Source organism: Danio aesculapii, chromosome 22 (genome assembly GCF_903798145.1).
Source record: "Danio aesculapii chromosome 22, fDanAes4.1, whole genome shotgun sequence".
NCBI lineage: Eukaryota > Metazoa > Chordata > Actinopteri > Cypriniformes > Danionidae > Danio > Danio aesculapii.
In genome coordinates this window covers 15,145,358-15,161,834 of record NC_079456.1, presented here as the reverse complement: position 1 = coordinate 15,161,834, position 16,477 = coordinate 15,145,358, and the positions used below count along the sequence as shown (strand labels likewise).

Here is a 16,477-nt window from a genome sequence, read left to right as displayed (position 1 = left end):
GGTTGAAACATTACAGCAATTTCTATTCACATCGTATGGCTTTTGGTTTAAATTTATTATCTAATTCTCACACAAATGGAACAGATTTTCCTATACATACACTAACAATTCCATGAATTAAGTTTTTTTGTTTATTGTGTTTTATTTATTTATTTTTTTGTCTTAATTTAAGTATGTAATTTATTGAATTACATGATGAGGCTTTTAATGTTTTTTCCAAGAATTTTTGATGTTGGCAAAAAAACTTGGCAAAAAGTGGCCCCTATCGGCATTTTTTATAGTTTGAGATTAATTAATTTATTTTTACAATAAAATTAACTAGAAACAGTTTAATAAAAATTATTAGTTTTGGTAATTACTGTACAAAAGCTGGTGAACACTTTTTTTCTGTTACACACGCATATATAATGATATACAATACATGATAGTATGTCAAAAAAATAAAGTGACTTTTATAAACTTGAGTTAAATTTTCAATATCAAAAGTCGACAGAGTACAGTAAATTTTTGTCAAAATTTTCGCGTAATGCAATTCATGATTGTAAATACTCTGAAAACACCTTTAAATCAGAAAATACAGAAGCAGTTAATTAATGTTTTTTTTTTTAAGTGTAGCTGTCAACTGAAAACATCATTTAATAAAATCAATGTAAAAATGAGCTGAAAATCCTCATATGAAAACGCGCATGTTCTGATATCATAATTACATACAGTATTCATGTACAAGAATTAGTAATAGTTTGACAGCACAGAATACTGGGCAGGTACATGTTATACAACATTTTTGTCCATTTTCAGGATTGTCCATTTTTGTCCATTTGTTTTTGGCTACACTGCTGTAATCCAAACAACCTCAGTTTAGCATGTTAATTTAATAACATTTCTAAATAACAATTACGCATTTTGTCCCTTTAACATGTCAGTTTCATTATGATGAGAAAACACAAAAAGATAACATAATCAATAATACTTTTCCCTCATTTTTAAACAACATTTTTTAAATTTTAAATTTAAATAATTTAAATACATTTTAATAAATATTTAACATCAATTTTACGTGAAATGCTGGTATAATAGTAGAGACTACTAGTGGTAACCTTTGGTATTACCATTTTAGCAAAAGAAAAAAAAAACTAAAGCTAGAAAAAAGCAATTTGCATTTATATTTTTTGATCCTCTTACAGCTTGATGTTTTGGACGAACTGGAACGAGCAGCATCCGAGCATTATGAGGTCTACTTTAACAGGCCGGAACATCCGAATCATTGTTAGCACGGACGTCATCACTCCTAATGGCCTCACCATCGACCACAAAGCCGAAAAGCTGTACTTCTCTGACGGCAGTCTGGGCCACATCGAGAGGTGTGATTTCGACGGCTCGCACAGATATGTGAGTATATGAGGGGTCTGTTGAAAAATGCATGGCTGTGCATTAGCTGAAGCGCAGACTGTGTCTTTGGAGTGTTTGCGAAGCCTTTTATTGTTGTTGTTTTGCTATGGTGAGATGATGGAGGACATAAAGAACATTTGGTTCTATTCGCTGACTGCGGGTCACTTTGGTTCATCGTCACTTGAAACCAAAAATATGCCTCGCCTGAAAGGTCGCAGTGTTTATACAATCAGGGGACATTGTAGTTATTGATTTCAGCCCTTGTTAACAGTGTCCGTAGAGTTGTTTGAGGTTTTAATTCACCTTCAGGATGCAGCAGTGATTAGGTAGATTGTTGTGTTTACCTGCACAGAAAAAAAAACTGCCTTAAATTGTTCAGTAAATAAAATTCCATTTTCTAGTTATCTTGCATTAGTCAGACCAACTAAAATATTGTTAAACCGTGTACAGCTAAAAAAAAACATGTTGAAAGCTGATTGACTTATTAAAATATGTTAAAATAGCTTAAAAATATTTGATGTCATGACCTTTTGTCATATTATTTTTTACAGTGAAATGCTGCCACAACTAAAGATTTTGATCAATATCCAGTTATCAGACAAGTTATTAGATAATATGTTATCTGATGACTAATGTAAATCTAAAAAAATGTGGTAAAATATTTATGCATTGACATTATATACAGTAGGGTGATGCGGAGGCAGCGGAAAGCTCGCTCGTTCAAGCCTCGGCTGGGTCAGTTGGCATTTCTGTGTGGAGTTCACATGCGATACAGGTGAATTGGGTAGGCTAAATTGTCCGTTGTGTATGAGTGTGTGTGAATGAGTGTGTATGGATGTTTCCCAGTGCTGCGTAAAACATATGCTGGATAAGTTGGTGGTTCAATCCGCTGTGGTGACCCCAGATTAATAAAGGGACTAAGCCGACAAGGAAATGAATGAATGAATTATAAACAGTTTAAAGACAAATTTGTCAATTAGTAGCTTTACTGTTATTTTTTATTTTTTTTTATATTTCCTAATTGTTGTTTAATAGAGTTGGGTAATTTTTACAGTATTTCCTGCATTTTTCTTCTTGACAATGTGTTTTTTAATTTAATTATTACTTTTTTTTCAGTTTGGCTTGATTAAAAGCTGTTTTCAATTTTTAAAACATCATTTTAAAGGTCAATATTTTTAACCTCCTTAAGAGTTTTGCAATTTGTGTTTTTAATTGGTTAAAGAAACCACAGTTTTTCAATTAACACAAACTAATGAATCCACCAAACTTGTCTAGTTATATTAGTTAATTTAATTACACTTTAGGCTAAATATTAATATCTTAAAAATAACTAGTAAAATATTATTTATTTAAGATATTATTAAAGATTTATTACTTACTTACTTACTTACTTACTCCCAGGGCCGTTTATATCGAAGTTGATATTTAGCTGCACAATGTTTGTGTTTCCTTACATCTAATTTTTGCAAATTGGGTCAGTAGACCAACACTCAACCCCCAATTTGGAGGACCAGAACATACACGCATACACTACGGCCAATTTTAGCTTACTGAATTGACCTATAACTGCATGTCTTGTGGAGGAAACCTGAGCACCTGGAGGAAAACCACGCGAACATGGGGAGAACATGCAAACTCCACCCAGAAATGCCAACTGACCCAGCCGAGGCTCGAATCAGCAACCTTCTTGCTGTGAGGTGATCGTGCTACCCACTGCGCCACCATGCCACTCTATTTAAGATTCATTAATTCATTCATTTTCTTTTCGGCTTAGTCCCTTCATTAATCTGGGGTCGCCACAGCGGAATGAACTCATCCAGCATATTTTTTACGTAGGAGATGCCCTTTTAACTGCAACCCATCACTGGGAAACATCCATACACACTCATTCACACACATACACTACGGACAAAATAGCTTACCCAATTTACCCATAGCGCATCTCTTTGGACTTGTGGAGGAAGCCGGAGCACCTGGAGGAAACATACACGAACAAGAGGAGAACATGCCAACTGACCCAGCTGGGGCTCGAACTAGCGACTTTCTTGCTGTTAGGCGATCGCGCTACACACTGCACCACTGTGCCACCTTATTTAAGATTTATTATTATTTAATATAATTTAAGATTAAACAAATTAGTTGTTAAAAATTAGCTATTAAAACTGTTATTTTTAACATTTAATTATATCTCAGTTAATTGGCAATTGAATAAATAAAAAATGCAAAAAAAATAAAAATTTCATGCGGAGGGGGGAGGTTGGGGGGAGGCACTAATACATTGTTGTTGTTTTTTTTGGAATATTATATTTTTATATTACACCTTAAAAGCAACACAGGGACATACAAAAAGCAACAACAATTATAAAGACTGAAAATGCAAACAAAAAAAAGACAAAAGACAGAAAAAAAAGAATTTAAAACCATTATTACATCAGTTCCTCCAGTATTATACATGGGTCAACAATGTTACTCATATACTGTATATCTAGACCAGTGGGCACAGGCAGTATGATGATCTTGCAGACAATGACATGGTTATACCTTTAAACTGTTATCCTTGGCATTTAACAGATAATAAAAAAGGGGTTTCAAGGTGTCTTTGAAGCCAGCAATGTTATCAGAAAGATTGTCTAAGTCTCTGTAAATGTAAAGTGCTAGAAATTTCTGAAAGGCAGGATTTAAAAGGTGGGTTTGATGCATTTTTTCCATAGACAAATAATATATTTCTTAGCTATCACCATTGCATATTGGACAGCTTTTTTAATTTGATGACTGAACCCACGAAGTGAGTCAGACCAACCAAAAAGAACGATTGCTGGATCAGGGGCGAGCTCACAAGTATAAGCCTTAGAGTAGAAGCTGAAAATTTCACTCTAAAACTCAAAAAAGTTTTGGGCATGACCAAAAAAGATGACCTAAGGAGCCTTCGCAGATTCACAGTTGTTACATTTAGAGGAGATGGAGGAGTAGAATTTATTAAGCTTAACCCTAGAATAATGATGCCGATGTACTACTTTATATTGAATACTTTTGCTTTCAACTGTGTTTATATACATGATTCAAAATGAACTATTGGTCATGCAGATTATCCTCTGATCATAAGCATATTCAAAACTCATGCTTCTGTTGTGTATGTGTAGCTGAAAGGTGTTGACGGGGCCTAAACCAAAGTTATTGTTACCTAAAAGTTAAACCGGCCTTGATGTTTTGGTTTCGACGAGGGCCAGGGACTGCAGGTTTGACACAGTTTATCTGCTGACAGCCACCAACAGAGCTCCAAGCCGGCCAATGAAAGTAACCGAGCGCCAGGCTATTAAAAGGTGAAAATTGATCAGGGCGAACAAAAGGAACATTTGTTTTCTTGTGTGTCACACAGAAAGCAAGAATAAGACAATGTCACCTAGGTTAGTGCTGACACATTCAAACTGTAGCCTTTTTAAAATTTCCTCCAGAGGAGGCACACACACACACACACACACACACACACACACACACACACACACACACACACTGGATTTGATTGTATATAGTCTGTGTGAACCTCTAGGAGTTCATAATTAATCATGCAAATTGGATTTCCTCTTATAAAACTTTCTTAATGACAACAAGTCATCAAATATGACCCGGTTCGCTTTCTTAAAGGTACAGCACGCAATTTCTGAGTTGAAACAATTGTGGAAATGGCATTTAGAAGTGTTTGCTAAACTTGCCTGTTGTGTATTGCGCAATTGCTTTTATTTTTTTCACCTCGTTACGTAATTTTCTTATAATTCATAGTAGCTTAGTGTATATGTTGTAGAAACGTTACATTAATGTTAGCACTGTGTTATTTCTCTAAAGAAAGTAGTGAATGTGTTGTGGAAACGTTGCATTAATGGTATCACTATTTTTAAAATAGACGTTTCTATTTGAAGATAATTGTCAGATCCATATTTCTCAGTTCAGATGTATGGTTTGTGCAGTTTTCAATCATTCTGCTGCATTGTTTTTTCTAAAGGTAGTTTTGAATGTGTTGTGTAAATGTTACATTAACGTTATCACTATTTTAAATAGTAAATAGTAAATGTTACATTAACGTTATCACTATTTTAAATAGGACTTTTCTATCTGAAGATAATTGTCAGAGCCATATTTCACTATTCAGATCTGTGATTTATGCAGTTTTTAATCATTGTGCAGCATGGTTTCTCTTAAGAATGTTGTGAAACATGTAGTGCAAGCGTTGTAATAACATTATCTCTATTTTAAATTGGACTTTTCTATTTGCAGATTATTGTGAGATCCATTTGTTTTAGTTCAGATGTGTGGTTTTTGCAGTGTTGAATCATTTTGCTGCATTGTTTCTCTAAAAAAAGTTGTGAATGTGTTGTGGAAATGTTACATTAACATTATCACAATTTTAAATTGGACTTTTTTTATTTGCATATATTTGTGAGATCGATTTAATTTTTTTATTATTATTTTTTTATACATATATTTAATTAATGAATTCATTTTTTTGTTGAGATTTTTAGAATTTAGCTGCATTGTTTCTCTAAAAAAGTTTTGAATGTGTTGTAGAAACGTTGCATTAACGTTATTGCTACCTTCAAATAAACTTTTCTATTTGAATTGTCAGATCCATATTTCTCAGTTCAGAGGTGTGGTTTATGCAGATTTGAGTCGTTTTGCTGCATTGTTTCTCTTATAGTGGTGAACGTGTTGTGAAAACGTTACATTATTGCTATCACTATTTTAAATGTGACATTTATATTTGAAAATAATTGTGAGATAATTTGTTTCAGTTCAGATGTGTGGTTTATGCAGTTTTTAACCTTTTACAGCATTGTTTCTCCAAGGAAAGGTGTAAATGTGTTTAGAAAATGTTACATTAACGTTACGACTATTTTTAATAGGACTTTTGTATTTGAAGATAATTGTCAGATCCATATTTCACAATTCAAAGTTGTGAAATTCATTTGTTGTGGAAACGTTATAATACTGTTATAACTATTTTAAATTGGACTTTTCTATTTGCAGATAATTGTGAGATCCGTTTGTTTTAGTTCAGATGTGTGATTTATGCAGTGTTTAATCATTTTACTGCATTGTTTCTCTGATGAAAGTTGTGAATGTGTTGTGCAAACGTTACATTAACGTTAGCTCTATGTTAAATTAGACTTTTCTATCTCAATATAATTTTCAGATCCATATTTCTCAATTCAGATATGTAGTTTATACAGTTTTAACCATTTTGCTGCATCGTTTTTATTAAAGAAAGTAGTGAAATGTGTTGCAGAAATGTTGCACTAACGTTATCACTATTTAAAACGTGCAGTTTTTAACCATGTTTCTGCATAACTAAACTGTTTTTTTTAATGAAATTAGTACATGTGTTGTACAAACATTACACTAACATTACCAATCTCAGTTAAGGCTTTTCTATTTGCAATGTGGTTTACAATGTTTTTAATTGTGTTGCTGCGTAATTTCTTTGAAGAGAGTAGAAAATGTGTTGCAGAAAGGTTATACTAACGTTATTGCTGTCCAAATTTTGGTATTTAGTTCACTTTGAGAGGCATTTGTAAGAATTCATAAGCTTTGGTTCATATGAAATGTAATTTTACGTAGTGTTATAGAAATGATACACTAAAGTTGTGAGGCCTTTTGATATACAGTAACATACAGTTGTGTTAAATGAGCGTTTGTCATTTCAATCTTATGATGGCTTGTCTCACCTGTCGAGACGCCAGTGCCGGTATTACAACAGGCCTCATCTTTCATCCTGATCTGCCACCTTTAGCGATGCTCCAAGACGAGGAACACTTGGGAATAAAGAAAAAACATGTGTTTGACATACTGTCGTGCAGGATTAAAGCGCGAATCTTTAGATGGAGGTTATTACAGAAAGATGCTGGCATTCTAATGGACGGCCCTTCAGAGACATCTGCGTCTGTGTGTGTGTTGCTGAAGAGCAGTTAATGCCGCTCGTCAGAACAGATGTTTGTGACTTGCACCGCCTCAGTAAAGAAAGAGCAAAATAATAATAATAATAATAAAACATGAAAAGCTCTTTGTTGGAAAAATAAACGCGCACCTTTTTTTTTCTTCTTTGGTTAATGAGTTATTGGGCTATGACTGTATTTATTTATTTGGTATGTGTGTATTAATTTTGTTTGTCTAGCTGTTTGTTCATTCGTTTGTTCATTTATTCACTCATTCGTTTATTTCTAGTTTCATTGTTTTATTTCTGCTTTTGCTTGTTGTCCTATCAAAAGCTGTTTAATTTAATTTGATTTAATTTAAATTATTTTTTTCCCTGAAAATATTAAACTGTTAATTTTATAATAAATTACATTATACTTGTCTTTGTAAAATATGATAATTATAAATTATGGCTATGACATCCTTAAATAATGGGCAAAAAGTTATATTGATTTGATTGATTGATTGATTGATTGATTGATTGATTGATTGATTGATTGATTGATTGGTTGGTTGGTTGGTTTGAATGAATGGTTGGTTGGTTGATTTGATTGATGGGTTGGTTGGTTGATTGATTGATTGATTGATTGATTAGATGGTTGATTGACTGGTTGGTTGATTGATTGATTAGATGGTTGATTGACTGGTTGGTTGATTGATTGATTGATTGATTGATTGGTTGGTTGGTTGGTTTGATTTATTGAATGGTCGATTGGTTGGTTGGTTGGTTGGTTTGAATGAATGGTTAGTTGGATGGGTGGTTGATTGATTGTTTGATTGATTGCTTGGTTGATTAAATGGTTGGTTGGTTGGTTGGTTGGTTGGTTGGTAGTTTGATTGATTGGTTGGTTGGTTGGTTGGTTGGTTTGACTGAATGAATGGTTGGTTGGTTGGGTGGTTGATTGAATGGTTTATTTGATTGATTGATTGATTGATTGATTGATTGATTGATTGATTGATTGAAACGTGGGTGGCTTGGTTGATTGACTGAATGGTTAGTTGGTTGGTTGAATGTTTTTTCCTCGTTTTTGTACGTTACTTGAACCCCTTATTTAAAGAATGAATGAAATTAATTAACCAACCAACTTATCTATCGATGAAATTAAATGAATGAATTAAATATAAAATTTGTTTAATTTGTAATTGCCTTTGTTTTCTTTTTTCTTTTCTTTATTTAATGTTTCTATAATCTCCCATAAGGGGCAATATCTAGAATACAAAATATTTGCTAAGTGTAAAAGTGTTATGCCAGAACTTCCATGAAAATATTCACAGCATCTGCTTGTCTGATACCAATCAAATGTTTTTTTTTCAGTGAACATTTCCAGTGGCCTTCAAGTAGTGACTCCCTCTCTGTTTTATTTATTTACCAAAGCCTCAATGTACACACATTTGTAGAGTGTAGAGTTTGAACCCTGGTTCATCCCCATCTCCACTCTCCTATAGGGTTCTGAGTGACTTTAAGTTTATCTCTTTCCATTCCTCTCTCTCACACATGAATTCTGAGTCTGCTACTGCAGGGATTCTCCACAGATCTGGGATAATGATTGATAATGTGTGGATAATGGAAGAGGCTACTGTATCTGTCTGTCTATCGTTCTGTCTTTCATTCTGTCTTCCTATCCCTCTGTCTATTATTATTATCATGCTGTCATTCTGTTCTATTTTATCATTCTGTCTTTCTATCCATCTATCATTCTGTGTATTATTCTTTGTTTTCATCATTTTGTCTGTTGTTCTGTCTGTCTGTCTGTCTGTCTGTCTGTCTGTCTGTCTGTCTGTCTGTCTGTCTGTTGTTCAGTTCTGTCTGTAATGTTGTCTGTATGGCATATTGTCTGTCTTGTTCTGTCTATTATTCTATATTTCTGTCTGTCATTCTATCATTCTGTGTTACTTTCATTCTGTCTGTCATTCTGTCTGTCTGTCTGTCATTCTGTCTATCATTCTGCCTTTCTATACTTCTATAATTCTTTATATTATTATATAATTCTGTCTGACATTCTGTTGTTCTATCATTGTCTATTTTTTTCATTATGTCTGTTTTTTTCTATTCTGTGATTCTGTTGTTTTGTCAAATTTTTTACTGTATATCATTCTGTCTGTCTGTCTGTCTGTCTGTCTGTCTGTCTGTCTGTCTGTCTGTCTGTCTGTCTGTCTGTCTGTCTGTCTGTCTGTCTGTCTGTCTATTTTTCTATCATTCTGTCAGTCACACTGTCAATTGTTCTGGTGTCCAATCACTCTATCACTCTGTCTGTCTGTTGAACTGTCTTTGGCTTAACATTTTCAGTTTGCCTATCATTCTGTCTGTCTGTCTGTCTGTCTGTCTGTCTGTCTGTCTGTCTGTCTGTCTGTCTGTCTGTCTGTTGTTCTATCATTCTATCTATTATTCTATCTGCCTGTTGATCTGTCTTTGGCCTAACATATTCATGTCACCTGTCTGCCTGCCTGCCTGCCTGCCTGCCTGTCTGTCTGCCTGTCTGTCTGCCTGTCTGTCTGTCTGTCTGTCTGTCTGTCTGTCTGTCTGTCTATTGTTCTATCATTCTGTCTGTTTCACTGTCTATGGTTCTGTTCTATCATTCTATCTATCATTGTGTCTGTGTCTGCCTGTCTGTCTGTCTGTCTGTCTGTCTGTCTGTCTGTCTGTCTGTCAGCCTGTCTGTCTGTCTGTCTGTCTGTCTGCCTATTGTTCTATCATTCTGTCTTTCACACTGTCTATTGTTCTGTTCTATCATTCTATCTATCATTCTGTCTGTCTGTTGACCTGTCTTTGGTCTAACCTAATCATTCTACCCATCTGTCTGTCTGTCTGCCTGTCTGTCTGTCTGTCTGTCTGTCTGTCTGTCTGTCTATTGTTCTATCATTCTGTCTGTTTCACTGTCTATGGTTCTGTTCTATCATTCTATCTATCATTGTGGCTGTGTCTGCCTGTCTGTCTGTCTGTCTGTCTGTCAGCCTGTCTGTCTGTCTGTCTGTCTGTCTGTCTGCCTATTGTTCTATCATTCTGTCTTTCACACTGTCTATTGTTCTGTTCTATCATTCTATCTATCATTCTGTCTGTCTGTTGACCTGTCTTTGGTCTAACCTAATCATTCTACCCATCTGTCTGTCTGTCTGTCTGTCTGTCTGTCCTTTATTTTTTCAAGGATTTTTATTTGTTAAAAAAAAAGGTTGGAAAAAGTCAGCATAAGCCTTTAGGTGGAAAACTTTTAAAGGTCATGAGAAACATAAACTCAGCCAGGCATGTCTTGAAGTTCTGACTGTTAGTCTCTGTATAACCTGAAAAGTTTAATAGGGCTCCTGTAAAAACCGAGGGTATTTCTCTCACCTAAACTGTGCTTCTTTAAATTTGTAGGTCATTGTGAAATCAGGACCTGGAACGTTCTTTGGCTTGGCAATTTACAGAGACTTCATCTTCTGGTCCGACTGGACGCGGCGTGCTGTGATCCGCTCTGATAAGTTCACCGGAGCTAATACGAAAGTACTCCGCACGGACATCCCGCATCAGCCAATGGGAATCATCGCAGTTTCCAACGACACCAACAGCTGTATGTAATTCACTGTCTTTTTTTTTCCATTACATTATGCAACTATTGAATGCTAAATTTAAGCTGAAATCTGAAGTGTTGAAGACAACAAAAATGCATTCACCTTTTCTCGCACATAACTAGTATATTTCAAATTATGGGTTCCTTTTCCTGTTTGGGCACTGCCATTAGTAGAACTGAAACACATCACGTTAACCCTTTAAAATCATTTTGGGGTGATTTTAAGTTGTAATTTGGCCACAACTTTCTCTTTGTTTCAGCAAATGGAATGATTTTTGGTGACAAACCTTATTTTGACTCTTATTTTGGGAAAATGCTTTGGAATTTTTCAAAAAAGCCTAGCTAAAGGGCAGTGTTGGGTAGGTTACTTTTAAATAAATAATATATTACAAATGACTGACTACTAATTACTTTTGAAGTTACTTTTAAAACATATAAAATATACAAATAAAAATACAAAATATACTGCAGCTCTTTCAATAATTTAATATACACCAAAAAACATGTTAATGGGTTGATCACAGCATCTTAAATTCAAAATGCTTAAAGAGTTTGCCCAAATATTAAAATTCTCTCATCGTCTTTTTTTTTTTTTTTTTGTATATTCCACATTATGAAGCTTGATTGTCCCGTGACTCGCGATTTTCAAGTTGGTGTGCCTGGGAAATGCGAGCGTGCTCAATATGCACACCCAATACATGCGTGCAAAAGACGAATGGCCCCACATGCAGATAAGCTTCTCTTCACATTCAGAAGTTAACCTCACTCCTGAAAAATTTCAATTTAGCCTCTTTTGGCTGAGTTGGGATGCCATGTTTTTGGGCACCGGTGTCCTCCTTGTCAACGAGTATTGTTGATGTTTTTTGTTTCTTCCAAAAACTATATTTGTAACGTAAGTAATGCAATTGACTTTAGTAACTGTAATCAAATCACACAAACTTAAAATGTAATTCGTTACATTACTGCGTTCCTCAAAAATGTAATTAGAATACAGGAACATGTTAAAGGGATGATGGTCCCAAATGATGATCAAACAGTAAAAACTACACATTTGACCTCTTTCCATCAGGGAAAACTGAGTGAGAGGTGCATTTGGCTTTGTTCTTTATTTTTAATCCATTATGAGAATAATGTTAAAATATTGACATTTCAGACAGGACTACTTTTGGCAAGTTAAGATGCATTGAGTGCCAAATTTATATTTGGCAGTATGGTTTCTAATTACAGTTCTCGCTTCATGGTTATTAGCACATACAACAGTTCTGCTTTAACCCCCGGAACCATAAGCTAGGCAAATACAGGAGATAAGGATTAAATTGGGTTGTATTTAAAGAATTAGTGTGGCTCCAGGAACGGCTTTGCTGTAGCTTGCTGTGGAGAATGTCTGTCCTTCGGCAGTGAAGTCTGTGTTGGCTAGAACTTGAGGGCTTGGTAATCTGAAATGAGAGGAGATGACAGCCAGAAGATGCACAAGTATATGAACTTATAAAAAAGGGAGGAAGGGAGGGAGGGTCACAAGCAATTTAAGTATACTTACTTATATACATACTTACTTACATACATATACTGTATATATATATATATAACTGGTCTAATAGAAGAATGACAGTGGTTGGAGCAGATAGTAGGCTAATTAAATTGCATACAGACCAGATTATTTTCGACTTGTATTCTCTATATAACAGTAACATTTGACATATCTTAATAATATTGCTGCGAAAAAGCTCATTTTGACTTTTTTTTTGTTTTTGTTTTTTGTTTTCTGAAAGTAATTATGGAGTTGTTTGTTAATAAGTTGTATTTTAGGTAAGGTATAAAGTGCATCCAGGTGGTTGTTATCACAGAATAAAGCCTGACATATATATCAGCAGCCCAACGTGAAGCAGAGTGCTGTTTTTTTAAGACTGAAAGGCATTAATTAGAGAAAACAACCGACTGGAAGTACTTTATCCTGTTTATTACATGACTACTTGCCACAAATATATAAAAATTAGACACAAAACATGGTTCTGTGCTGTAATAGTTTAATAATTCTTTAATTAATTGTAAAGCTAACAGAAATGGATAAGACTGAATGGAGCATACACTAACCTGCATATTATTCAGCCAGAAGATTGAGCCAGACAGTCAAAAAAGTGATGTGCTTTAAGCATATAAATATGGATGTGAATGTATTTACCCATGTTTAAGATTAAACGCAAAGCTAACAGAAACGGAAATGGCTGAATGGAGCATACTCTACCTTGTGTATTATTCAGTCACAAGATTGAGCCAAACAGTCAAAAGCTTTCTTTAAACATATAAATATGGATATCAAGGTGTTCACTGATATTCAAGATGATTTAAATTATCCAGATGAGCTTGCGTTAGTAGTTTCAACAATTGTTTTTTGGACTAGCATACCTTGGAAAGTCATGACTGACCAATCAGAATTAAGTATTCCAGACAGCCGTGTTATAATTTTTTATAAATAAAAAGCGAGGTGTTACCTAGTTTTTAAGAACATTTTACTGTTTATTTACAGTTTAACAAAACTTACTATCATGATTCATGTTTCTATAACACTTGAACCAAAGCAAAAAAAAAAAAAAAAAAAACCTAGAAAAACATTTCTTGGTTGATGTACCGGATGACTTTCAGTCTTGTTTGTATTAGTCACACAAAAGCTTGTTTATATTATTCGCACAAGGTGTCTGAGATGCTTACTCTGTGATGACAGCGAACACAAAGCAAAGTCACTGATGTTAGATGCGTCAGAAGGCACCGGGGGCTTTGTTTTTGATGGCTGCGCAGTGAAGCTAGAACAAAATCAACACGCACTGACATGAGGGTCAGATAAGATGAACACAATCACAGGATTTACTGCTGACTCTATTTTTTTGTGGGACAAGCTGCGTTTATGTCTGCTTGGAATGAGAAATATGGAGACGAATCAAATTAATGAGCGCTTTTATATTATCAGGGAGGAATTAACCAGTGATTGCAGAGCGATATATTTCATTGCATAAAATAAAGCATAATATTTTTGTGTCCAGAGTAAAGGACCCATTTTATGATTTTTTTTTATAATACAGCCATATTGTACTGTACATCTCTAGATTCTACTTTCTAGATTTCAGTCTTTCTTTTTCTTGTTTTCTTGTTGTTTAATTTGAATCCAGATTACAGTGTGAATGGTGTGTGTGTAATTATGAGCAATATCACGAGTAGCAGTCCGATATGGCTCTTAAATCAGCACTGCTGAGTGATATTGGGTTTATACAACAGTTTGACGGCATAATAGTGTATATGGAAAAATAAAAACACAAAGAGTGTCAAAAATCCTTTTCTATGAGGAACTACTTTCTTTCACCATTCATTCTCATCTGCAGCTGGTCAGAACAGCAGAAAATGTTGCTACTTCACAAACGTCACTTTAGAGCTAGTATTTCAATTATTCTGTAGCATAATATCCAAAATGATGACAAAACAGATGATTTTGCTCACATTTTAAGATTATAAGGCTGAACGGCATGACATGCCATCAGTCTACAGAAATTTCCCAGTATTATGTGGTCTCTGTTGCCATCTTGTGGCAAAACTTCAACCATCTTTGCTCTGCTCAATTACAGGCTGATGACCGCCAACATGCTGAAGCTCCGAATTATATTATTATTATATTATAAATATTTAAAATAGGCACTGTCTTCATAAATAAACTGCATAGTTGCAATATAAACAACTACATTCTCGCCTAAAACAGCCTTAAATTCATTATGTTGTCCAACAGCTGCAATATCCATCAAACTGTAGTGAGTTTATTGATCTGCTGTTACTCTATGTGGGCGGAGTAATACACAAGAAGAGGCCGTACGAGTGCTGATATTGCAGAACATCCATTTCTCAGTAAATATAGGTGATATATTTATATAATATATATATATATATATATATATATATTATATATATATATATATATATATATATATATATATATATATATATATATATATATATATATATATTAAAATAATGTTTTAATCATCAATAGAAATAATAAGATTATACATTTAAATTCATGCGAAATATTGAAAAAAAATTACAAAATGCAAAATTTTATCAATTTATTGTTTCTCTTGAATTTTGCTCTTTAAAAGAAACATTTAATATTTTTACCAACACATAAATTTGTGTATTGTGTACGTATAAAATTGCTGTACTAATTTTAAACTGATTTCATTCAGTATTGAATCAGAACTTCAGATTACACATTATAACACTTGTACTTCTGCTTCAAATCTAGGTTATACATGTATATTAGGATCTAAATTGTGCATTTGCATTGTTCTCTAGATTGACTTTCTTTGAATATTTAGATCAAGATTAAATTTGGATTCAGATTGTGTGAATGGGATTCAGATTTTAATTGTGGATTCACATTGTTACATTCAATTTTATTTTCTATTAATATGTTTATTGTATATACTGAAAAAATTATTCAAAGATGATTCCTTGGATTTACTATTTTTTTAAGATAATTGGTTGTACATAATTTCTTTGGGCTGAATAGAAACAAAACTAAATTTAATTTGTTTGTGTAAATTCAACACATATAGTTTGCACCAATTTTGCAGACGTAATTTTTTCAGTGTATATGTGAGGAGGGAAATGCTTGTATTTGCATGCTTCAGACTTTCAGTTACCATTCTGCAAGGCAAAAAAAAAAAGTTTAAATTATTACCTTTAATATTTGACCCTGAGAAAATGATTGTAGCCAATAATTCAAGAACATCTTGGCAACCTTCATTGGAAGCATTGAGACCGAGCCCAGTCCTGGCCACCGCTGCAAGCACATTTACATAAATTCTGTTTAGTGAGCATGGTGACTTTTACGTTTATATTCTCCGACCATGAAACTTGCACCTGCAGTGCTTGGTAATTGCATCTGTTGAAACTCACAAGGAGCAACACATTTCAAGTGCCTCAGGCACAAATCTTTTAATGCAAAGAACCCAAACTAGATTCATCCGGGAAGTAAAACTGCACCGTGAAATTTACAGAATTAGCAGAATTTATACGACGTGACACAATTATAGAATGCTCACTTTCCACGCCACTTCCTCCCTGGCTTTCGATAGAGACATTTCTTTGTTCGCGGTTCAAGCCTCTGTGTTTCAAAGGACTCTAATGGAAGCAGCTAAGATGCTTGGCATCCTAAACCGCAAATGGAGATTTTCTCATCTAGCGTCTCTCTTAGGAGCTTTGGACCTCCGTGGCCACCGTCCCTCCTATCTATATGGCACAGACAACTCTATTAAATTCGCTCACACTGTGCTGTAAAATACTGAAACACAGAGATAGGTAAACACATTTAAAGCCATCCCCATTTTATTTTAAGGCGCAATTAACAAACTATCAACTATGACTTGTGCATCAATAAACTCCTAATTTGCTGCTGATTAATAGTAAAAGATTTGGTAAGTTTTGTTATTAAGTAGGATTAGGTATGTATAATATGAGGTTTTACTAATAAACGGACAATATTTTAAAAGGCTAGTCAACCCAAAATTAAAATGATATTATTAATCAGGCCTGTAGCC

General features: G+C 34.1%; 1 protein-coding gene across 1 annotated transcript in view; it reads left to right on the top strand.

Moving 5' to 3' along the window:
- The window catches only part of lrp1ba (low density lipoprotein receptor-related protein 1Ba), a 407,482-nt gene that overhangs the window by 222,395 nt on the left and 168,610 nt on the right, over positions 1-16,477 (top strand). Inside the window, 2 exon segments of the mRNA XM_056448564.1 lie at positions 1,185-1,389; positions 10,706-10,898. Of these exon segments, the coding sequence (XP_056304539.1) occupies positions 1,185-1,389; positions 10,706-10,898 (398 nt within the window).